The sequence below is a fragment of the Chrysochloris asiatica genome, unplaced genomic scaffold (genome assembly GCF_000296735.1).
Source record: "Chrysochloris asiatica unplaced genomic scaffold, ChrAsi1.0 scaffold00096, whole genome shotgun sequence".
NCBI lineage: Eukaryota > Metazoa > Chordata > Mammalia > Afrosoricida > Chrysochloridae > Chrysochloris > Chrysochloris asiatica.
Window position 1 is genome coordinate 1,608,431 of NW_006408614.1, and position 26,650 is coordinate 1,635,080.

Consider the following 26,650-nt stretch of genomic DNA (forward strand, 5'->3'; position numbering starts at 1 on the left):
CAGTCACATGAAAGACAGGCCTACAAGTGAAGTTACAGCTGCAGAAGGCGGCACTCCTCAGAACGATCAGCTGTATGAGACCAACAGGGCAGCAATGCCCAAAAGCAAAGTAAAGGCAACAAGAAGGGGCAGGAGAACTGGACAAATGGAAACGAGGAACCCACGGCGGACACGGGGAGTATGCTGACCAGCTGTGGGGAACGATCTGTATCCACTGCTAAATGGAAAACTAACTTACTCTGTTAACTGATCACCTATCAACTGTATTAAAATATGTTGTTCTTAAAAATGTTTTTAAAGATCCAACGAGGTGAAAATCTCTCCTACTCAATTCATTCTTAATGCCCCTCTCCATGCTGGAGGTGCAAAGCACTATGTGTCTATATTTCAGTGAGACGGAAAGAGCCCTAAACTAAGCAAATTACCTTCCCAGATTTCGGCAGCTCCCTGGTTCTTGTTTAGTTCTAATAATGGTCACAGGCTGCATGCAAGGAACTCAAGATGGGAATAAAGCTGGTGGTTACTGCTGACCATGTTATTAATAATGTGCACATGATGTCCACTTTAAATAATGGAGAGCAAACTAGGTCTACAAATAGACTGGAAACAGAATAGCTTTCAATTTCATCTATAAATAAGCTCCATATACTAGAATGGCTGCACAACATGATTAATGTCCCAGAACAAGACACCCGGTAAGCTCTGAACTAGTAAATGTTTTGTAACATATATGACTACCAAAAACAAAAACAAACAAGCTGCTAAAACCGCCGATGTACAACTGAACACCTTATGGGATACGCTGTCTTGGTTTGGAGGTTTAGGGATCATGATTTCATGGGACATTCCAATCAGTTGATCTCGTATTGATTTTCGTCCTTCTGTGCTACCTGCTAGCTGACTGTCTAGTGAGTGAGTGCCTGCCAGGAGCCACACAACAGACAGACACTGGTCGCTACTCTCCTGGACCAACAGAGGAAGAAGAGAGTTTGCAATTGGAGGCAGGTCTGGAATACTCGGGTCTACCAGCTTCCTTGAACAATGGCTTCCTTAGTCATGCTGCCAGAGTAACTGGGGGACACTGCTACTGAATGTTCTGATCAAAGGAGAAAAAAACATGGAACAGAACTTCAAACTCTCATGGAATCCAGACTTTCTGGAACCACCGAGACGGAATAACTCCCTTGAAACTATTGCCCTGAGGAAATCGTTAAACCTTACACCAAAACTATGCTCTGAAGTCACCTTGAAACCAAACAACAGCTTAGCTTCATTAGTAAAGATTAGTTTTGAGCATTGTGATCTTTTAAAGAATTATCTATTAGCCACCAAATGGACAGTATCAAGTTTGAAAGGTTCAATGAGAAGCTTAGGCCATAATGAATTTATTTTAATGAGAGTCAAATAATTTAGAAAAGGATACTGAGAAGGCATGAACTGATGAACATAACCAATGTCGTTGAACATGCAGAAATTGTATGAAGTGCAATATGTTTTGTCTGTGTATCTTCATCAAAAAAAAAAAAAAAAAAAAAAAAGACCCACAAAATTCTCTAACTACCCAGAGAGTTACACTACAAGCAGTTTTCTTACATTCCTGTTATCTTTCCACTACGCGCACAGTGCAATAGTCAAATTATTTTAAAGTTAGCTTACATTAAATAACACGGGTTAGCTAAATATATTTTAAAGCAAACTAATTCTTAAAATGAAGATACTTAGAAAATCATCTGTATTGTTACAGATGCATAGTGGTTTTATATTTGTGCTACATAAATTTGTAAGAATGCCCTATTCAACATGATGTTGTCATTGTTAAGTGCTGTCAAGTCGGTTCCGACCCATAGCAACCCTGTATAGGGTTTCCGAGGAGCAGGTGGCAAGCCTGAACCATTGACCTTGCTGTTCAAACAGAATACACAGTCCAGCACAGTGACCACAGAGCCACACCAGGACTCCAACAACAGACAGCTATAATTAATAACCTAACCTCTATTATAAATGGACACTTTCTTTTCTGGGATACTCGCAAGACCACTACCAACTGATTTAGGGTGACCTCTGTCCCAGAGCTATTTTGATCGAGTGCAGCTGGTGAGCAGCAACCCTGCAGGAAGCCCATGGCTAAAGTGGCAGTTTCACAAACTGTCCTGAGGTCTTCCCCCTGAAGTGTCTTCACTTCAAATATTTTTCCAAAGTGTGGCTGGGGACTTCAAAAATTCCATCCTCATTTAATTCCATTTTTTCATAAACTTTTTAAAGCCCTCTCATAGGCCATGGACCACTGCTACCATCTCTCAAAGCAACAAAAGATGACCAAGTATGTGTGTGAAATACAGGGTTATTTTAGTCAGAATTCCTGCAACTTCCAGGGTTACTGGACACCCTGGAGATTCACACACAGGAAATGGTTTCTCACAAAGCACTCCGACCACTGCAGTCACATCTTAAGCAGTCCCGTACCTGAGGACAAGTCCAGGTATGGTGCTGTATAGGGTACTCACTGGATGGACTGCTAACCAGAAGGTCAGTGGTTCAACTTTACCAGCCGCTCCCCTCAGAAACCCTATGTGTCATTACGTTACTTAACAACAACATACCTGAGGAAGTCTATCACATTCTAATTTACAGGGTCCGTGATTCTTAAAGGTTGGAAGAAAACAAAGGGCACTGAATAGTGAGGAAACCAGGTGATTGTGGAAAATCAACCAAATTGGAATGTTTTAATCACAACATAAAAAACGGAGTCCATTTTTAAGTAATTTATAGATTTTCCCTCAAAACTTGAGCTCAGAAAACTCACTTCTCAACTTTTCACTGAACCCAATTGTCCTCTGGATCAATGTAAACAACCAAGAAACATTTGCAACAAACATCAAACAAATCCCTGCTGCATATGATAGCTCTTCAGAAAGAAATACTTCAACTCTCAAAGTGATTTTCACAAACAAGGGGGCTTCAAGAAGTTCATGGAAAAGCAGAATGAAAAGACAATGACACTTTTGGAGAGGGGGCAACGTCCCCTTGTATATTCTCTCGTTTATGCCTTCCAAGAAAGATTATCCTAATTTACCAAATACGAGAGGAGTTAGTATCCAGGGAACTGAGCAGTGACTAGGATTCACCCTCAAAAGGCCATTCCGAATGGTTCTCCAGATTGCTTTCTGCCTCAACGCTGCACTTCAAATGTGTCTTTCAGTCTGTCCTCCATATCCTCACAATATTTGTTCCAAAAACAGTTATGCCCATTTTGCAAGGGAAGGTTACAAACTGTCCCATACTTACAAGTTCTGACCTCCAAACCACTGTGACCTGAAGAAGTGTGCCTTGTTACGTGAGATGAGACCAAGTCCTACCCTCTCTACTGCACTGCCACTGCTTACAGAAGCTCTTCCCAATTGGGCCGCATTTACTCAGGACTACAACTCACCTGCTCTGGTTGAGTTCAAGGCATCTTTGCAGATTTAGCACCTCCCCACACTCCCCAACCCTCCTGCTTGTGTGCGCTCCTCTCAACACTGACCTCTGCCCTCAGGTGCCATGGGCCTGTCTCCTGGCTCTATCTAGCCCTCCTAGGCTCCATGACCTTGGATAGGTAACATGAGCGATGACCCTAACTCCTTACGTGGCACACGGAAGCACTCACACCTGGCGTAAATCCGAAGATTCAGGTATTCAGAACAGTTGCCAGGCACTTACAAGGCCATCGAGTAGTTGCTACTATTTTGGTTTTGACATGCTAGGGGTCCCTCCCTGGCTTTGGAGTACTAGTCATCTCTAAAAAGGAACTGCTAATAGTAAAGGAGGGTCACATAACATTTCATCTTCCCTCGGGTCTTAACATCTCTCCATGCTCAACTGTATTAGTAAGGCAGAAAAATGATAAGGGTAAAAAATAAGTGGTCCAGTGCCAAAAGTACAAGGCTCAAAGTCACAACTATCCCGTCTTCAAATCCAAACTCTGTCATTTACGAGATTTGTGACTAAGGATTCCAACTCACAGTTACCTGGTCAGGACAGGGGTGAACTGCCCCCATACAGTTTCTGGGGCTGCAAATGTTTACGGAAACATTATTTCTCATCCTTCTGCGTGGCTGGTGGGTTAGAGCTTCTGATCTTTAGGTTAGCAGTTCAATGCTTAACCCACTATACTGCCAAGATTCCTTAGTAAGGACTCTAACGTACCACTGTGTAAAAAACTGAACTTCACTTTTACTTATGTTAAACACCTGGCACATGGATTTAGACAACGTTGGTTTCCCGCTCTTGTTTCAACAGCACTGGCTATAATTAGAACTTAGGGATAGGGTAGTGGCAGTGGGAATGGAAACATGAGACTAGTGACTAGAGAACACACGGAGATTTTCTGAAAGGAAAATAATTGTGAAATGATTTTTCAATAAACACGTGATCAGCCTGCACCCATGTGCAGACAGAGCAGCGACAGACTGCTTCAGGCTGGGTTCTTTGTGGTGCTCCGGAAGTGTCAAAACTCAAGGAAGCCCTGCTGAGTAGCCACTGGTGCAGCTGAGTTATCATTCAAAACTCCTGTTAGCAGCTAGGAAAGCTGATCTTAGAGAAGCGTCAAACCCATGCAACTCAAGTACAACCTGTCACCTGGCCCTGACAGAGAGAAGAGCTGGTCTCCCGAGGTAGACTGGAAGGCAGAAGGAACAGGGTGTGAACCCATGGAACAGCTTGTAAGCTCAACCTGCTCCATCGGCTATGGCGCACACAAAGCTGTTACAACGGAGGCACACACAACAAGCATGCGCAGGAAATCGCAGTTGTACTGCCTGGAAAGTAGGGGGAAGCTGAGGTATAAAAGCTGACATCAGTAAATCCAATTGTCAAGACTTGGCAGGGCACATGGGCAGCTGATGGCCCTTTTTAAAAAATAAAAACAAAAACCGTGGCCTTTTATTTCCTTTTAACTTCAAAATACCAATCTAGGTAACATTAACCCAGTATCTGTATCTTCAAGCTTAAAAGATTTAGGGCAGAAGACAAAGTTTTAGGCTTATAGAAATACGGATGTGAAGTCAGAATCCTCTAGGAGGACTCAGAAACAGAAAGTAAAGGTCAAACAAGCTTCCAGATTAACTGTCACAAAAACTTAATGCTTTTTAAAAACTGCTGATAAAGTGTTATATTTTTTGTGTCCATCTCCAATGAAAGGGCGGGAGGGAGATGCTTTCGCATTACAGGGATCAGTTCTAAGGAGATGGACACTCGGCTTCCTGAAGAATGCATTTAGAAAAAGGAGAGGTGGCCACGTGCCTCAGGTCACCCAGGCCGGCTCAGGGGGAATGCTCACAGCACTCAGTTTCTCCCATCAAATTTTTGTTTCTTCATTGATTGTTTAAATCATTCACTCTTTCGGCTTCACTGCAAGCTTCACAGAGCAATGGTTTCCCCCCAGAACCCAGAACCCAGGAGCACCATGCGAAGAACGTAAGAGCTATTCACCTTTAGACAAAGCTCTTCACAGACCCTCAGATATTACACAGGGAAAGAATTCACTTACAGAAGAAGAGTACAGCTATTCTGAGACCTTCGCTCAATGTTTACATATAAGGATGCTTCAAGAAGTCAGTGGGTCCAGCATTTTTTTATTCTATTGTTTCCACAAAGCTTCTGAAGCTCCCTCATACATCCAGGACTTAAGTAAATGATACAAAACAAAGTCACAAACAAGCAACAAAAGTTATCTCTGATGGAGTTCAATCAAGCATGATCCTGCTTCTGAGCTAGAGTGACAATGGGCGTCCAACGCAGAGTACCCAGCTGCACGGTCCCACCCTGACATCTTAAAGTAAGTAAAAGAACACATGCTGCCAGGATACAAAAACGGGCACAGACTCAAATGTAACAGTTTAGTGCTAACAGATAGCACTCCTTATCAGTTCCCTTAAAACTAAAGCTGAAAACCAGAAACAAACCTTCTGCCATTGAGTTGACTCTGACTCATAGGGATTCTACCTGGCAGAGGAGAACCGCTTTTTAGGATTTACAAGACTGTCAATCTTTATGGGGGCAGTAGTTGGGTTTGAACCATCGACCTTGTCTTGAGCATTCCAATGCTTTAGCCCACAGCACCAACTGGGCTCATCCGCTAAAACTAAAGGCTCTGTCAGTTACTAGGGACGTCTGTGTACAGATACATGACAGCTTTATATGGGAAAAAGTCTGGCTACGTTTCAAGCCTACTTCACTGTTTTACACACCCAGATACATTCTTTTTAATTAGGAAAACTTACTTGCTAATTTGGCCTGTAATCCCGAAGGTCCAGGTTTTGATGTCTCTGACTTAGAAGACCCTGGAAGAGACAGTTTTGTTTTAGGAAGGCTAACTTTAGGGCTGAACCGAGCAGCCCAATCAAATTTTGAAGAGCCACCAGTTTTACTCTGTTCCTTTTCCCTGCTACTCCTTCTGGGGCTGGGGCTGGATGCGGAGCGGGAACGCCTCGCTTTGTTCTGGTCTTTTCCCTGTTTCACCCGGGCACCTGGGGCTACAGTGGAGGAGGCTGAGGCTACAGCCGAAGACGAGGAGGAAGTCGAGGCAGCGGAAGAAGAGTCGGTGATGGTGCTGCACCCAGCTTTGGCTGAGGCGGCGGATTTTGAAGCCAGCTTGGTAGGTTTTACAGCTCTCTCCTGGGCACCAGTTGACTCGGACACAGAACCACTCGTTACACAGGAACTCTCGGTCCTCTTTCTCTTCTGACTCCGTGAACTACCAGCGGCCCCACTCTTTCGGGTCTGGGCCTTGCTTGTGGACGTGGACGGCGACTGTGCAGATCTCAGTTGGTGGTCCTGGTCTAAATGTCCCTTCTTTGACTTACTATGTGGCTTCCTGGTTTCTGAGGGGGAGTCAGTGTGCTGAAGTGCTTTGGGTTTTTTTGCAGAGCTCGGAGAACTGGTCCTGTTGTAGTCTGGACTCGCGCTGCGTTTCACTCCTCGAGAATTGTCCTTCTTAGGCACCTGCCCCGTTTTTGGGCTTTCTGAAGTATTGGCTCTCTCTGGGTCCTCTGGCTGTGGCACTATGACAGCAGATGATGAAGTGCAGCTTCTAAGAGGTTAGATAAAAGAAGAGTTAGTGTCAACCCAGCACCCTTCAACTTGGCATATAATGATTAATTAACTTCTCAAGTCTGTGGAAATAAAAGCTTTTAAAAGGAAAAAATAAAAGTATAAGAATTTTTTCTGAAAAGTCCAGTACCTAACAAGTATAAGTCTTAAAATGGCTCAAAATTGCAGGAAGGAGAAAAAAAAACCCACAGGTGTGAGTTTAGGTGGCAAATATCTGATTAGAAGATAAGGGTGTTATTTATTTAGTACAACAATCAATCACAAAGCAAGCATTATTATTGCAAAAAAAAAAAAAAGCTTAGTGGTTCAGAAGCAGTTCAAAGTAAAATATTGATACATTAAAGCATGTTAATATATGTATTTTCACAACAAATGTTAAAAATGTTTATAATGTAGTACCACCAAATCTTCAAGTTAAACTTCCTTTGCAAAGACTCGTACCAATTAGATCGTTGACCTGAACTAGGGCTCTGACAATAAAAACTAAGGAAGACAGCAGCTCAGGTGGCATTTCAGTTGTTGATAATGGTTTGCTAAGCAAATGAGACCCTCACAGCTCTGTAACAAAAGAACAAGCTCAAGGTCTAAGGCACACTGCATCGCCATCACTGCGTAAGTGATAAAACTGCTTATTCTCAAAGTCCCTCTCAGAGAATAACAACATGTGTCAAAACATTTGGGGAGCGTGGTCAGTTTTAATATTATGCAAGGATTCAAATGCAAATCATTCTGCCTTGAAAATGTAGCAGCAATGTGAAGATTTACCTTTCGGAAAGGAGTCCCCTGGACAGCTCAGAAGCAGTATTAGACGGCCCTTTGGGGGCCTTAAGGTTAGTCTCTACTCTCAGGAGGGCTATCTCCCTTATGTTTTGCCTGCCCTAAATGTGACCTGTCAGCAGAAAATCAGAACAGCAATCTATCAGGAGAACAAGAGGCAAACACAACACTGAAGGGGAAATATTTTTACATTAAAAACAGAAGAAATGAAGCATCATGATTCTTATCATTAGCCCTATTTTTTTCAGAAATTTTCTAAACATTAAATGCTTACTTTTTCAAATAATCTGCCTTCCCCCCCAACAAAAATATTTAATTGCCTCTAAACAACCAGCCTCCCTCAATACCTAAGAGTTAAGACGATTATCAGTAGCAAGAAAGTAATCTTGCTGCAATTTTACTTCAGATATGCAAAATTGTTACAAAAAAGCAAATCCAGACTTTAGACTGAAATACCCACTTTATTAGACAATATAGTAACTATCACACTTTAAAAATGTTTAACGAAGGCAATTTGTGACTCGTTGCAGTGATCAGTTTTCCAACTTGTACATTAAAATTTAGGTCAGCACAATAAACATAGAGGCAGATAAACCAATTCTCAAAGTGAGTTTATACAGAAAATTGTTAGAAGCACTAAACAGTACACAAGCCTACATGAAATCAATATAGTGACAACTGTTGAGAATTTAAAGGACTAATCAATCAGTAACTAGTACTCCAATACCCAAGTCCTAGAGAAATATTTATGTAAAGTAAGCACAATAAAATATTCCAAGTATATCCAAAAGATTTCATTATGGATACTAAGAGAGTCATTAGGCCAGAGTTGTTCTAACAACAAGCCTGAGAACCGCAAAGCTGCAGATTCAGTTGTTAGCTTTTTAAACACCTTGACAATGGTTACTTGAGATTTACATATGAAAGAGAGGAAGGCATTGCATATATATGTTATAGAAATTAGATATTAACTTAGTAATTGCAACTGTGTAACTCACAGTCAATTTACATTCTCGCTCTGGTAGCATAGTGGTTACGAATCGGGCTGCGAACCTTAAAGTCAGCGGTTCGAAACTACCAGCCGCTCCGAGGGAGAAAGATGAGGCTTTCTAATCCCGTAAGGATTTACCCCCTCGGAAACCCTGTACAGGGTCGCTATGGGTCGGAACCGACTCGAAGGCACTTAACAACAACAACAACAAGTAAATAGCACACTAGAGTATTTTAATGAGAACTCAGAATGACCACTCATAATCTCATTATTAACAAACCTGTTTGCAGTGCATAAAAACTATAAGGCTTTCATTACCTATACCCTCTTCAAAACGGATTAGGCACTAAATTATGGACAACCTCACAAAAATGATTCTAACCAAATCTGTAAGGATGTTATCAAGTTCTTAAGGTATAAATGAGGTTCAAATATCTCTTCAAAACAACCATCTGAGTTTCAAGTCTTTAGGATCTTAATTTCCCACAATTCAATATTGAATTCCAGGGGAAACAGATGTAAAAATAAGCTTTTCAATACAAAGAAATATTACCTGTATCTTACTAACATTTTGGAGTCCTGGTGTGGCACTGTGCACTAATGCATCAGACTGCAAAGTCATTTGAACATCAAGGTCGGTGGTTAAAGCTCACCAGCTGCTCCTTTGAAATCCTATACAGGGTCGCTATGCGTTGGGAATCAACTCAACAGAACTTAACAACAACATCATTTTTATTTTTTAAGGTTCTAAAAACTATTAACATCGTGGATTATGAGCTGGGCTGCTAAATGCAAAGTGAGTAGCTCAAACCTATCTTCCTCTCTGTGGGAGAAAGATGAGGAATTCTGATCCATAAAGATCTACAGACTCAGAAACCCTCTGCAGCATCACATTGTTGTTGTTAAGGGCCATCGAGTCAATTCTGACTCAGTGACCCTGTATTGCGTTTCTGAGGGAAGGCTAGTGAGTTTTAATTGATGACCTTGCAGTTGAAACCGACCTTGTGGTCTAGTGCTTTATCCTGTAGTGCAACACCAGGATTCCATCACACTGCTGTTGTTGTTAAGGGCCCTGGAGTCGATTCCACCCTTTATCAACCCTTTATAGGGTTTCCAAGTAGCAGCTGGTGAGCTTGAACCACCGACCTTGTAGTTCAAACGACTTTGCGGTCTGATGCATTAGCCCACAGCGCCACACCAGGACTCCTCACATCATATTGTTAAGTGCCCTCCTGTCAATTCCAACCATAATGACCCTGTATAGGGTGGGTTTCTGAGGAGCAGCAGGTAAGCTTGAACCGCCGACCCTGCAGTTCAAACTAGGGGTGAGTTAATGAAATGTTTGAGCAAATACAGTAGGTAAAATTTTTAGCTGATAATTTTGTATGGTGCACGAACATTTTAAAATTTTGGCAGAGAAAAGCTTCAGCTGTCCTGCTCTACAGGTGACTATGATTAGGATTAGGACCACCACCACCACCACCACCACCACCAGAGAGTATTCAACTAGATCAACTACTAAGACGACTCCAGGTGAGTCTTTCTGCTATCTTTGTAAGTGTTTAAAGATACACATTTTCTTGGGGTGCAAACACACTGAACTTACAAGAATTTTACATACTATGGTTTAATCTGTTTTCTCTGAATATTCTTCTATTGGATACTGGAATTTTGAATTCCTTGTTAGATCAAGTTTCTAGTTACTAGCTTTTGTTGTTTTTCTAGTGACAGATTGCAGAGTTCTCTTTTCTCAGAAGTTGATTTTTCAAATCATTCCATAATTATTAAGCAAGAACGATAAAAAAAATAGGGTATAACACTATTTTCTAAGTATGGAATTGATTATTCATGGATACAGTATGCATAATTCATGTCATTCAGAACCTCTAATATTCTGATTTTCTTAAAATTTGATCTATATCTTTTTTATCTAATTATATTTTCTATTTCATTTCATTATGAAATTAAGTATTATTCCTTGCTGTCGTCCTATATTATGATTTTTTAAAATCATGAGAACAAATTTTATGAAAGGTGTTCAAAACACTTCAATATTCACCTGGAACACACCCCCCACCTCCCCAAAAAAGAAAAAGAGTATGTTTTGCTATATCCTCCAGTAAGTATCAAAATAAAAAGATTCCAAATGCTTGTCATCAGAACTTGACCAACATTCAACCTAACATTATAGTGGTTAGCAGCCTACCTGTTTAATCCAAATAAAATTGTTTTTGGTCTCCAAACACATCTAACTTTATATACATCTAAACTTACTTTTGCATTTAAATTCATTCATATTCTTACCAATATTTTCAATCAACTAGAGAACTGACATATCAAATCCTAAACAGCAGCCAATCATCTGTAGAAACAGCGGCAACAAAAATTGTCTTAAACTCAGCAAGTCCTCTGTTGTTGTTAGGTGCCATTGAGTGGGCACCGACTCACAACGACCCTGTGCACAACAGACCAAAACACTGTCTGGGCCTGGGCCAACATCACAATTGGTGCCACACCTGAGGCCCACTGATGCTGCCACTTTGCCAATCCATCTTGCTGGCTGGCAGTCTTCTTTTTTTTCTCTGACTGGTCCCCTCCTGACAATATATCCAAAGTATGAGAGACAAAGTCTGGCCATCCTGGCCTCCAAGGAGCAATCTGGCTGCACTTCTTCCAACTGTTGGTTCTTTTGGCAGCCCATGGCACTTTCTATATTCTCCTCCAACACCACAACTCAAATGCATCAATTCTTCTACGGTCTTCCTAATTCACTGTTCAGCTTTCGCATGATATGAGGTTACTGAAATTACCATGGCTTGGGTCAGGTACACCTTAGTCCTCAAACTTACATCTTTGCTCTTCAGCACTCTGAAAAACTCCTTTGCAGCAGACCTGCCTAAGACAATATGTCATCTGATTTCTTGACTGCTGTTTCCTTGAGTGTTGATGTTGATAGTTGATCCAAGAAGAATGAAGTCCTTGACAACTTCAATCTTTTCTCCCTTGATAAGACTGTTTGTTCTTTATTGGTCCAGTGGTGAGGGTTTTGGTTTTCTTTACATTGAGATGCAATCCATACAGAAGGCTGTGCTCTTTGATGTTCATCAGTAAGTGAAGTCCTTTTCACTTTCAGCAAGCAAGGTTGCATATAGCACATTGCTAATGAGTCTTCCTCCAATCCTGATGTCATATATATAGATATATATATATTTTATATATATATATTTTTTTTACCAAAGTCCCTTTTTTTGTTTGTTTCTCTTGTCTTTTTTTTTTTTTTTAATGATTTAGTGTGAATTATGTGATAGTTTACATGGGAGAACATTGGTTTTACATTCATTCTATCGTATATCATCTCATTGCCATGGTTACAATCCCCTCCATGCAATCCTTCCCCTGTGCCCCCCAGGTCTTCAGCACACAGTCGCTCTCCCTCTCTGGATCTAAAGTCTCCAGCTGCTCTATTGCTCCACGTCATCATCTCTGGCTCCATTTCAGCTGATGCCATATTTTTCTTCACAGAACCTGGCTTCTCGGAGTATTTGCTCAGCATACAGGTTAAGTATGGTGAAAGAACACAACCTTATTACACACCTTTCCTAATTTTAAACCATTCAGTGTTCCCATGTTCTCTTCCAACAACTGCCTCTTGGTCCATTCCTCATGAGCACAATTAAGTGTTCCGGAAAGTCTTCTACTCAAATTATGTACGTATGATATTCCTCACTAAAGACAAGTTGAGAAACAATACCTAAAATCATTTTAAAAAATATTGATCATGACTGTCCGTGTGCCTATTTGTTCAATGCTAAGGTTGTCAAATATTTTCTGTAAAGGACCAAATAGTAACTCCTTTCAGCTTTGGGGGAAAATCCACCTCGTAACGGTAGGACAGAAGCAGCCATGGCCATGAAGGACACAAAGGGGATCAGGTGTGTTCCAATCAAAATTTATTTATAAAACTGGTGCTAACTAGAACTAGACAGGCAGTCACAGTCCATGCTCCAACCACCATTTAGCACCAGAAACACAGGCAAGCAGATGATATCCTGAAGTTACCATAAGGGACCTCCCAAAGCGGGGCTCTAGTTTACAATGATCCCTTATAAATGTTTAAAATGCTCTGAATCCTGTACAGTGAATCCCCCCCTAAAAGAATGATGTCCAATCTGGAACAGCCAAATAGAGCATCACAGAGTATCAGAGGGTCTCCAGAACAGCCAAATAGAGCATCACAGAGTATTAGAGGGTCTTCACCTCAATGAGTCTTTGGAGTCTCCTCTGAGCTCATTTTACTAACTCCCTCACACTTAAAAAATCTTTCACTAAAAAGCATAGCCTCTTTTAGAAAAATGTATGTCCACTAAAAAAATCAAGTATTCAAAATAACAAACTCTTTTAAAACAGAGCACTAAGAATATGAAAGCAAACCATAGCCCAGACTGTGTATGTGTGTGTTTGAGAGTGCTGACGAGCTTTGACATCATCTGGATGGTCTGAAAACCTCACAGTTCTGTAAAATCGCCCACTGAAAACAGTGAATGTGAAAAGAAAGATCAGGCAGCAGACAGTAATCCTTTATGAACAAGAACCCAAAAAACACATCAATTTTAAAAGACTAAATCTGGACTGACTTTTGTACTAATTAACAGGCAGGCCACCCTTTAGAATCTTTTTTCTGTACTTCCTTAAGTTTAACATTTTAAAACTATCTTTCTTCCGAGATTAGTTTTCAACAAACTTAAAAATACAATTCTAGAGTCCACTTTTTTTTCTTTATAAGAACAGAGAGTAAAGCTTTCATAGTTTCTTGAAAGCATTTAACAAGGTACAAAGCATGGTGGTTTGGAAGTCATTAAACTAGCCCTTTCTAGCACTAAATGATTTCTCTAAATTTCAGGTTTTCCTAAGTCTTCATCTATGGTATTATCTAAATTTCCTCTTCAGTTAACAGGGTTGGCTCCCCTCACCCCCAATTTCACTTCACATGTTAAACACTGCCGCAAAAACTACCACTGGACAAACAGGAATTCCAAGTCACCATGACATCCCCTCCGTATCTGCCCACCTCCTAAACACTCAATCACACTGAAGAACTCCATGCTGCAGCAAAACAGGCTCAATCAACCCTGGGTTATGTGTTTTCAAGATTGTTACCTTGAATGCAAGTCTCAAACTCTTTGCTGATATGTAAATGGCACTCTTTCTAGATATTTTAATTTACTTTTACTTCTACTTAATAAAACCTGAGGTAGTCCAAAGGATTAAAAATCATCTCTAGCCCAAAGATGATCAAAAAGACTGTGGAAAGCAGCTAGTTATAAGTAGCATAATAATTCACATTGTAGGTTTCTCATTTCATTTGAAATGAATGTTGAAGTCAAACTCAGAAATGTGGTTAACTCAGATGCATGCACATATTAACAAATACAAACGGAATTAGAGTTTAATTATATCTTCATATTTGTGTGTTTAAAAACTCACATACTGACGTTTTTATGTTTGCAATATAACTCTGACTTTCAAAAAGTAAATGTTTTGAGATAAACCAGTAGTTTTCAGTAATCGAGGTGGAAAACTAATTTTAAATGAACAAAACACATGACTATACCCTAAAAAGTACACTGCTTTTCCATGTAAAATCACAAAAGGAAAGCTGAATTGTCCGGCTAATCATCCTGTATTCAGTTACAGCTCAGTCTTAGTCAAAATGAGCCTGTAATTTAGAATCAAGAATTGCTTATTCATCTGATAAAGCAGTGGTTCTTAATTATAGCAATGGGACTCCCCCTGGGGATCCTCTGGAAACACATGTTGGTGTTGAACAGGGGTGCACCTGACATTTTTCAGGTATGGACTACAACTAGAAGGTTCATACAATATCTAGAATAGTCAGATACCAGAAAGAACTGCCCCATGATCCATACTTTTGAAAACTTTTTGAAAATCTGACAATGAGATGGGTGGGGGTAAAAAAACACCATCCATGGTTTTAAGATATGCGTAAGTTTCCAGGAATACAGCTATGATGTGAATCAACTGAAGATTACAAAAATTTTTTTCAGCTTTACCAAGATTCATGTATCATTTTGAAAGTGAAGTCTGTGTTGTGGCTGTCACATGATGTGAACCCATATATAGATACAAGTATCCGAACACTTCATTATGTCAGCATGTGTCCCTGTATCCAAGCATTCAAGTACTACAATCATTCTATTATTTCACTTTTATTTATTTATATTGTTGTAAAATGCTAACACATTATATTGATGTTTCTAAACTGTGTGGGCAATATTTAATTCATTTTAAGATACTGAAGGGCATAATAATAAAAAAATGTATTTATAGTATAAGAGAAACCTGACAGAGGGATAATTAGAACTGATAAGAATTGAGTCACTGTAATCACCTCCTCACTTCAAGAGCTATGTTGGGTATAACAATAAACAAGTATATGCGTCATTGCAGGCCTTATAAATATGGCTAATAGAGTCCAGTCCGTGTCCTCAATATTATTAACACAAAGATCCCACAAAGGGAGCAATTGCTTTTAACAAGAATACAAGGGTTATTAGACCACACAGCATTTAAGCTGGGCATGGAAATTTTAAAACACACACATAAACTGTCAAGATCCACTAGGAAGCAAAGTTGAAATGACAAGCTAGGACCAGGAAAGAAGGGTCCCTTAATGATTTGTGGAAGGACCTTAATAACGGTTTACTACAAGAAAATGGCCTGATATTCATGCTTTATATTAGATAGTCATAACCAGGCTCATCTATATTGTTGCTGTTGTTAAATGAAGTCAGCTCACCCTGTATAGGGTTTCTGAGGACATGCTGGTGGATTTAAACCACCAACCTCGTGCCTAGCAATCCAATGCTTATTCCACAGTGCCTTATCAGGACGAGGAATATTTTCTTTCCTTAAGTACGGAAGGAAATCTAGAAGGTGATCTCACGGTTAACACTGGGCAATTGAGATATCTATCCAAGGACTCCCCAAAGAAGGAATTATACATAAGTAAGCCTCTTCCTCAAATTTGAGGTATCTTCCTTAGCTTGGAAAGCAAAATAATCCAATATGTAACTTCAGCCAATTTAAAACATAGATTTCACCTACCACCCAGAGGATGAAATCAAAGTACTTGAAAAGCTACCACAAATCTTCTACCTAATTTGAACATAGGAGACCTGGTGTGGCATTGCGGGTTAAAGCACTGGACTACAAAGTCCTCTGAACCACAAGGTCAGCAATTCAAGTTCACCAGCTGCTCCTCAGAAACCCTTTACAACAGGGTTGCTAGGGATTGGGAATGGACTCAAAGGCACTCAACAACCACCAAAATGAACGCCTAATTTACATCTACACACCCACGTATGCTCACTAGGCTAACTCAGCTTGCCGATTTCACTGACATTTAGTATAGCACACACAGGCCAGATGCACACACTCAGATAGATATTCACCAGCAAGGATATGCACTGAACAACATGCTCTGTTGTTACATGCTGTCAGGTAGGTTCTGGCTCACCATGAGAATATATAATATAGGGTTTCTGAGGCTTTAAATCTTTTTTGTCCCACGGAGCAGCTGGCAGGCTCAAACTGCAGATTTTTGTGGCTCACAGTCCAATGCTAATCATGTAGAGCCATGTGGAGCTTTCCCACAGGCTCCGAAGTGGGCTGTGGTTAAAGATGGTCTTACTTAGAAAGAGACCAAGTGGCACGGGCCCATTGGCAGGACGTGTTTAGAAGCAGTGAGCAAGTCAAAAGCAACAGCTGTATGAGCTCACTTTTAGTGTAAGCTGCCGAGCGTGCAAGCAAACACCAAAGCTTACGTTATAGTGGAAAGTAAACAAGAGCCAGAGCAATGAACAGAATCCAAAGGACAGGAAAAATCAGCCAAAAAAAGAAAAGGAAACCTCACACTCACATTTCACAACTAACATGGCTGGGGACAGGAGGACAGAGCACTCACCAAGATCATATGAAAACAGCGATGCCATAGAGAGGATCAGATCTCATGAACTTATCAACACTTGAAAAGTTCCTATTACCACCATAGGATAAATGAGTTTCTGAAGTGCTATTTCCTGTCAGAAACATTACCCAGCTCATCTTAAGAATACAGGGCCGAGTCCTGTCACAGTCACATAGGCCCTTGGTGAGACTAAGGCCAGGTGTTCTGATGCCTGAAGCCTACATCTCCCTCCGCAGTTACATGAGAGGCACCATGGCAGAGGACAAGACCTTTTTACACTTCTCTTTTGGACCCTGATTATGGAGAGGTCCAGTACAAATCAGTGACTTAGCATTTTGGAACTGGTAGATGAGAAAATGGAAGAAAACACCACCTTTTCTTTTCAACCTCTCCCTAAGGAGCCCTTGGTTTCTTTTGCTTTCTGTATCAAAGAAAAGAGCCTTTAGTGTGAGTAAGTCAGGAAATGACTGTTCTGACTGTTATGGAAAGGAGCAGGTTTATCAGTTAACCCAGCCAACCCGAGTATCAATTGTTTAAAAAATGATTTGAATGCAGTCACGGGGGTCTACATTTTCACATCTCCTTAACGTTCTCCTCCTCTGAAATGAAATTAATCTTAAATCTGACTGAGCAAAGGACAGAATACAAAAATAAGAGAGAATAAAAAAAAAACCTCAGGAAAAAAAAAAAAAGGCAGGCACCCATATTGGCTAAAGAAGTAAAAGGAAGAGGAGCACACACCACACCCCTGTGGCAACAACGCTATACAGAGAACTGAGAAAGTCAGTCAGATGGTTTGCAAATGGTGACACAAATATTTAACATATCTGTGATTGCTGTAAAGTGCCCTACTGCTGTTCACAAATACTCAATTTCTCCTCTTATTAGATTTCAAAAACTCCAGTATCTTTCATTCCATTTTCCTATGAACTTCTTACATTGCCCTCATACTTCCTTCCCCAAGTTTTGGATGCACTGTGTAGCCATGAGACAAGCACACAGCTGACCCAGGAGAGACCAGTGTTCTAGAGGCTTTGAGGGCTTGGAAGGCTGTCATCTAAATGGAAATCAACTGTCTCATCTTTCTCTCATGGAGAGGCCACTGGCCTTGGACAGCCGATGACTTTCAACACACAGTGGGTCTCCAGCAGCATAACCTAGTGCACTGTGCTGGTGAGCATTTGCAGAAATGGGTGCTGTTACAGAGCGTTGTGCTATAAACTGCTCCAATCTTACTGATGAGCAACTTGTCAACAACAACAACAAAAAAGAAACACTAGAGGTCTCTTGTTTAAGTCATGGGTTGTCACATCAAAGACAATCCTGGATGGAGTCACTGAGATGTTTTCATGGAAGAATGTTTCAGAAAATGATCACATCTGACAGAAGATCAACAGTAGAATAACCAACCATGGTTACTTATGAGTGGCAGGATTAAAATGATCCCAATGTTCTTTCATTTTCTGTCGCTTTCTATTTTTCTATTCTGAACAACATGCACAATTCTTACAATAAAAATAATGTCCACACAATCATTAAAGCAACCTTAAGTAGAATTGTTAAAATTTCAGTACAACCCCACCACTGCCATTAGAGAAGAGAAAAAGGCACTTGGTATATATAATGACAATGTTACTGCCTGGTCGAGGGCGGGGGGATTACAAATACCTGTGCTAGAAGAAAAGACTAGGGACTGTCCCTGAGAACAAGCCAACACAGAGAGGGAGTGGAAGGACGGGACTGCCTAAAGAAGAAAGAGAGCAGAAAAGAGAGGAACACAGCAGCTCCATAGTCCAGAGTGACAAAGAGGAGGGAGACGCCTCATTTATATATGGGCAGGGATGAAGGATGAGTGACAAGGAGCTGAGGGGCTCATCAGGGGAGGTTATGTATTTCCCAACAAGTTTATTTTCTGCTATCTTATGGATGAACACAAATGACTCTTTAGAAAAGTTAAGAGGCCTTGATTTGGGAGAAAGGCAGGGATGGTCACCAGAAGAGAGTGGATGCAAAATGCATGAATCCAAGAAAGTTGAGGAAGAAAACTCTGCTACCTAAATTCTAGTGGAATTTAACTGATCATATGATGGATCAAGTGATTTGTGTAGCAAAGATAGTTTGGTGTAATGAGGAGTCTGGAACCAAGTCCACACTCAGTGATGAAGTAAGTTTCAACCACTATAAAACAAGGATCACATACTTATTATGGCCGTTAATGTTGGTCTCAATTTTTCCTAAGAGGATTACAGTAATTTTACAAACTTAAGAATGCTGTTTGTTGTAATCACTGCTATTCTTTATTATCACTCTTTGGAATCACTGTATCACTATGACTATAATGAAGAGGTCAGAGGAAGAGAACAACAGTAACAGTTATAATGGTTCTCTCCCCATTAATGCTAGTCCTCTAGCTCCCAGAAAAAAATCACCAGAGAGATTTTTGTGAAGAATGGCTCATCACTGGGATGGCCCACCAACAGTGGTTTCAAAAGTCAGTCAGGGGTTTGATGAGAAGACCTTCCAAGTCTCTTCTTCCAGTGCTGAGATTCTATCTCGAGCAAACGAACCAAGCTATGTTTCTAATCAGTATGAAATGCAGACCAGCAAAAATCTTTCCATTTGCATTCTGAGTCCAAGACTTTCGGGTTAAAATTCTAAGCTTTCACATGCTGATCATAACTGTACTCACGTAAACATGAAGAGAAAACAAAATCTATATACTCAAGAGTGATTACTAAACCATGTTATACTCTCACAACTGAAGACCAAGGCTGTATTTAGAGATCCGTTTTCCAAGCAGTTTTCCATGTCATGGAAAATGACACCTAAGATGCCAGGTTTTTGTTTTGTTGTTTTAAGTAAATACGCTGAAATGGTTGCATTATTGAAAGGTAAGGAAATAGTTAAGTAAAAGCTATAAAATCCCTAATTACACTTTGCCTTTGTGTTCTGACATGCTTCCTGCCACTCCAAAAAAAAACATTATAAATTATTTTTTCTTTCACAACTGAGGAGAGTTGATTGAATTAAAGCACAAGAATGCAAGAACAGTATAATTGTACCGTCTACAAATGCAACTGAGTTCTACTGTAGCACTCATTAATAAGCTACTGAAACTATCGCCTCTTAATTGCTACTACCCACTCATTTTGTAAAAATACACAATGTGATAAGAAATTTAAATACTTTTAAGTGACACGATGTCTACAAAAGGTAAGGGTCTGATGAAACGCCACTGATGATTTAGAGACAAAGTGCCAAGCAAGAGCCCAAATGTAACTAGTGTTAATACAAAATCACAGTTGTTCAAATCACACTACAGGACACTGAAAGGCACATCCATGGACCAATAAACAAATATCTACGCAGTCAGAAAAAAAGACTGGGAAGAAATAGACCAGTGTAAACAAGGATGTGGAATTCTGATGTTTTCCCTTCATACTTTTCTGTCATCGAGTCGCTACCAACCCATAGCAACCTTATGCACAGCAGAACGAAACACTGCCCGATCCTGGGTCAACCTCACTACTGTTGCGACACTTGAGTCCATCGATGCTGCCACTTGGCCAGTCCATCTCGTTGGGGGTCTTCGTCTTTCTCTCTGACCCTCCACCTTACCAAACATGATATCCTACTCCAGCGACTGGTCCCTCCTGATAGTTTGTCCTAAGTACGAGAGATGAAGTTTGGCCATCCTGGCCTCCAAGGAGGACTCTGGCTACACTTCTTCCAAAAAGGATCTATTGGTTCTTTAAGCAGCCCATGGCACTTTCAATATTCTCCTCCAACACCATAAAATTCAAAAGTATCAATTCTTCTACGATCTTCCTTATTCAATATCCAGCTTTCGCATGCATATGAGGTTATTGAAAATACCATGGCTTGGGTCAGGTGCACTATGGTCCTCAAGCTGACATCTTTGCTCTTCAACACTTTAAAAAGGTCTTGTGCAGCAGATTTGCCTAAATACAACACGTCGTCTGATCTCTTGACTGCTGCCTCCGTGAGTGTTGATAGTTGATCCAAGAAGAATGAAGTCCTTGACAGCTTCAATCTTTTCTCCATTGATAAGAATGTTGTTTACTGTTCCAGTGGTGAGGATTTTTGTTTTCTTGACATTATAAAATGAATATATAACCCCAATATAACAGTATATAACAGGTGTGTGTGTGTGTGTGTGTGTCTTGGTATGGCATGGTGGGTTAATGCACCAGGCTGCAAAGCCAAAGTTTGAACTGCAAAATCAGCAGTTCAAGCTCACCACCGCTCCTCGGAAACCCTATACAAGGTCACTATGGGTCGGAACCGACTCGATGGCAGTTAACAACAGCAAAATATAATGGAGAGTGCTTTTCTTTTTAATAAGCAGCAGGAATGAGATGGGGCTGCCCCAAATTTAAGACAAAACCAGCTGCAAAACAGGCCCCTGTAAGTGAGCATTTGACTAAGAGCTCACTTCCCGTTCAGTATGGTTGAAATGACATTCTTCCCGCCAGCTGTAGGCATTAAGAAACCGGTGTTTTGCATAGAAAGCTTGTTAAGTCCATCTTCTACCTATAATTGATTGCAATACCTAAAATGGAGCTACAACTTGCCCAGTGAAGGAGGCTTCCTGCGGAGCCTCTGCAATACATAAGGCTAAAGATGGAATCCTGAACCCCATCCAGAATCTTCTTAAGTGGGAAATGTCCACTTGAAAGGATAAGCACACCAGCCTGGAGCGGCCAGAAGAACAGAAGATACCTCTTGAAAGAAAGACCGACAGGAAAAATACAGAACAGTAACAGCTGTCAAGGAGACAACAGGCAAGTCGTCAGGTCCCATCAGGGTAAACCCCCTTCCAAGACTAAGACTCAACGGGAATACACAAGCAGACATGCGCTCTGACTTGTGACCATGTTCGTCACCGGTAAGGGGAAGTGAAGGAAAAACAGCAATAAAGCTGCAAGCTAAGCCCTACCACGTTCAATAGACTCCCAGGTGGAGACCTGGTTGGCCAGCAGTATGACAAGACTTGGGGACTCCTGGGCCCAGAGTCAGTGACATAGCCACAGAGGACTAAAGTGGAGAGTGAAGCGTCCAGCTGATAAGAAGAGAAGGCATATACACAAGAACACCCACACTTGGAGATAATACCCACTTGACCTGGCTTCAATGGCTGGATGATCAGAACTCAACTAGAAGAAGGAAGAGGAAAAAAAGAGTAATCTGACACAATATGAGGAATTTGACCTACACCTATGGATGGATGCAGCAGCTCAAAAGAGGGAACAAACCTTTACAGTGAGGATCATTCCCACCCCCACCATACACAGGGTGGACAGGGATAGGCAACTGGGACACTAGCTACCCAAAGTGGAGGGCTACAAAGGCAGTATTTGACTGGCTTATGAGCTTTTAAGAGGGAACCTAGATCCAGAGGGTGCGGAGGAAGACAGAATCTCTACTGAGTGGTATCCAATCAGTCTGGGTGGTCTGATGAAAGAAGATGGGGATAGCACTCATGTGGCACAACAGTGAATAATCGTTATTAGGACTGACTGTGAGGGTTGGAAACGTAAAGATAGACATTTTGTAGCAAAAAGAGGGGACTGGTTGACTTTGCAATCCAGGAGCGGAGGTCCCTGGTACCATAAAAGGAGAAGATCGGAGCGTGGGACCCTACCCAGAGAAGCAGTGACACCAGAGACGGAGGCAGAGACGATGATGTGGCGAGATGGGAGTGACTGGGGACTCTATACCCAGAGAGGGAGAGGGGCTGTGTGCTGATGACCATGGGGCAGCTTGCAGTGTATACCCTTTGGTTGACTGATGATGCATGGAGGGGACTGTAACCATGGCAATGAAACAATATATCATAGTAGGAATGTAAAGCTATTATTCGCCCATGAAAATTATCACATAATTCACAATAAAACATTAAAAAAAAAAAAGAAAGAAAGAAAGAAAGAAACACGTGTTCTGAAAGACTTAACCAAGGATACAACGTAGTTCACAGGCAGAGGTAGAAGCAGTCCCCAAAGCTGTCCTAGTCCAGAGTCATGAAGTTAACAAAGTAGGCTTTAACGTGCTCCAACTGGCTCCACGGATTTTTTATATTTGACAGTTTGAAAATGTTTACCACTGAGACAAGGTAATACATTCATGTATACATGGTTATGCCTCATCAAACCATCTATTTGAATTAGTTATTTCTTAATCCAAGTTAAACAAGGTCAGCATTAGTCCCTGAATTGGAATGCTAGACTTTCAAGTCAAGGTCAGAGAGTGTCATTATACAGAAAATGACAGTTCCTGGCTGCCTCCCGTATACAGAAAATGACAGTTCCTGGCTGCCTCCCGTATCTCCAATTCTACATTTAAGAGAAGGCATCAATTCTTCACCTTAGCTCTCAGACATAGATCCCAACTCAAAACCAGATGTCCCAGCTGAACTTCAGATCCCTAATAGATCGAAGGGATCACTAATGTGCTGACAAGGCCAATCTCCCCTTCACCCCCACTTACCAAGTCAGCCAGCATCCATAAATTGTCAACCCAAACTCAAAAAACTGAGTTCTTAAACCAAATGAAGCTTCCATTCAATAAAGTACCATCCGAACAAGAGCCACCTAACGAAAGGCACAAATGGTTGAAAAATTTACCTGTGTTTGGGGAAGAGAAGAAAGGCAAACATGCAATGACATCACATGCAGACAGCCCTGCAATCACACCTCTGACAACATCAATGACCAAGAAATGCCTGATTATTTATGGGACCTGGCATTTTTGGGAAATGGTTTAGGAATCCCTCTGAACTCCAGTTTTGTATGAAATGGCTTAAAAATTCAGAGGGGGTGGGTGGGAAATTAATTGCTCCTTGTCAATGAAATCTTAATACAGTTATGGTCCTCATAACGAGACATAAAAAAAAAAAAAAAATATTCCCAATTCCTTTCTACATCCCAGTTAAATGCTTACCTTCCTCCTACCGAGTCGTCCTGTGGTTGGGCCCCGGCAGTGTTCCTCTGTGAACGTCTCAGTGACCCCCCTGGATTGTTACTAGGCCGGTTGGACATTGGCACCTCTCTCTTGAAGGGACATACCCTTTCTAGACACTACCATTCACTGCAAGAAAAACAAAACAAAACTCATTAGATGTCTGTGGAATAGCACAGAAAACACGAGTGCTGCAGAAGAAAATTTATACAATTGGCACTGTTTGAATACCAGGGCTTCAAACTGGTTCATTCTGGTCCAACCTTCTGCTGACAATTTGCCTTTGCGCCCTGGATATAATTAATAACAAGATCCCCCAGGTGTTTCCTATAGGTCCCCAAGTGAGCTGGAAGTTGAAGAACCTTGTTGTAAAGATTGTTGTTGTTAAGTGCCATCGAGTAGGTTCCGACCCATAGCGACCCTGTATAGGGTCTCCGAGGAGCTGCTGGTGAGCTTGAACTGCCGACCTTGCAGTTCAAACAGCTTTGCAATCTGGCACATTAACCCACAGTGCCACAATAATTCAGTATATATCTGGGTTAAGAAGCCAAATTCTTGGCAGCAGGGTGTGTGTGTGTGCGCACGTGTGTGTGTGCGCGCATGCGTGTGTGTGTGTGTGCGCGCGTGTATCGAACCAGAATGAACAAAGAAGCCCTGCTTAATACATAAGGGAAGACTACTTGATTAATCTGTTTAACACTCAGAAGAAATACACCAAATTCAAGGCATGTGATCCAAAATCCAGAACATAAAATTCAATTAGATTTTTCACAAAACAGCCAAGAAATTCTCAATTCAGAGATGAGAACCCAGGTAAAAATATGTTTGCACGTATCTAGTATTGTGAGAATAGGGCTCAGAGAAATTGCCCTTTGTACACATCACAGCTCTGACGCCTCAGTTTCCTCAGCCATATATATGCCAGACCGCTCTCAAAGGCTGTTGTCACAAATGAAATCACTCCCACAAACCAAACGGTACAACCATACGATCGTTATGGAGAGATGGGGGACAGCAATGACCCCACAAGGCCTGGATATCAACACTTGCTCTGTCAGCTCCATGACCTTGGACAAGAAACCGAACCTCTAAGGTTATCACTGACCCCTTCTGTAAAATCATTTTAATCACTCATCTAGCAGTTGTTAGCAACAAGAAAGTGGGGTAGTACTTCCAATCTAAACTGTACTCATATCTTTCTATAAAATTAATTACTGCACAGATAAGCTGCTGATACTTTAAAAAAAGGGCAGTAGCTAAAATGGATAAAACAAGCCACTATTGCAATGAGAAATACTTGTAGCTTATATAAACCACCCAAAGAGAGCTTTTTATAAGCCTCCAGATAAAGTTCTGTGTACTAAGGTGGGAGGAGCCCCGGCATGGCGCTGAAGGATAAGCACTAGACTACTAACAGCAACATCAGCAATTCAAACCCACCAGCTGCTTTCAGAAACAGGGTCACTATGAGTTGGAACCAACTTGATGGCACTTTAACAATACATTGTTGCAGGAAGGTGGGTTTTCTATAGGATTGCATGTTGACTCAGGTCAGTAGAAAAGATTTCCTATTTTCCCATATAGGACACCCAAGGAAACTAATGCGTCCGGGATTGGGGGTGGGGGTGGGGGTGGGGTGTCCCCATATGGTAGGTACAGTGTTTGCATGAAAACAGGGTATGACAAATGTTAAAGTGCCATCAAGTTGGTTTTAATTCTAATTAGTGTTGTTTTAGAAAAATAAACAAGGGAAAAGGTACTGTGCAGCCACTAAAATCCACCAGTACTGATCCGGTAAGACCTCCCTAAGATGTGTTAAGGAGAAACTATGGTGTGTATGTACATCACGTGGAATGGATGCATGGTTTAGTAAAACCGATTTTGCTACAAGTGGCAGCCTTTGAGAAGACTGGGGTGCTGAAGCTGGAAGTAAAGGAGTGGTTTTTGTTGTTGAGATTATGTTTTGATTGCTACTTTGGGGTCAAGCCGGCTGTTCAAGCACAGAGGTTCTAAGTGCAGCACTGACGCTGCTGGAAATGCAAGCTCGAACCCAACACCCACAGGTAGATGACCCTGTATAGGTCCTTCCCTAGGCTTCCATCTGGGCAAACGGGGAAGTAGAGTTGTTTTCAGAATGCAGTGAGAAAATTCACTTAAAGCACTTAAAATAGTGCTTTATCAGATAACAAGGGCTCAGTACATATTAATTAATTTTATTTCAATGAGCATTCAGAGAAGAAAAATAATACGGTGGCAAAAACTGCTGCGACACAAAAACCACTGTTTACATTTCAGTCTGAATATCTAGCTATGCCATTTCAAAAGTGAATCTTTGCTACAAAGAAAACACATACAATACAGTGTTTTGGGTTAAAGGGAAATACCACACTCAGATGAATACAACATCGAAATATGAAGTCCTGGCCCCTTCCCACGAAAATTCGAATTTATGGGGCACAAAATGGGAGGTACATTTTAAAAGCATTCTCTGGGTTGCACTGCACACCAGACCAATGACAGCACATTAAAGACTTAAATTAAATGTCAGCATTCTTCCTGAAGTTTTACTACTTCACACAACCCTGAGGGAACATTCACAGGCCGTCAACAGTATGGACAGGACTGAGGGTCATGATGCTGCAAGCTCTCACTGTGAAAAGTAAAGCAAACTATTTCTTATTAAGCAAGAATGGCATTTCTCAGCAGCCCACTTCCTGTGACTCAATGCCTGCTGCATATCAGAGTTCTGAGTTATTCAAATGAATGTAAAAAACACTGGTGATTTTGACCTATATTCACCAAAGTCAGCTTAATTCTGCTCTCAATGC

General features: G+C 41.1%; 1 protein-coding gene across 1 annotated transcript in view; it reads right to left on the bottom strand.

Annotated features, from left to right (window-relative positions):
* TRIP12 (thyroid hormone receptor interactor 12) overlaps window positions 1–26,650 on the bottom strand; it is a 121,567-nt gene that overhangs the window by 82,307 nt on the left and 12,610 nt on the right. The window contains 4 exon segments of the mRNA XM_006866729.1: window positions 6,261–7,069; window positions 7,855–7,926; window positions 7,928–7,978; window positions 23,805–23,951. Coding sequence (XP_006866791.1) covers window positions 6,261–7,069; window positions 7,855–7,926; window positions 7,928–7,978; window positions 23,805–23,902 — 1,030 coding nt within the window. The 5' untranslated portion in view covers window positions 23,903–23,951.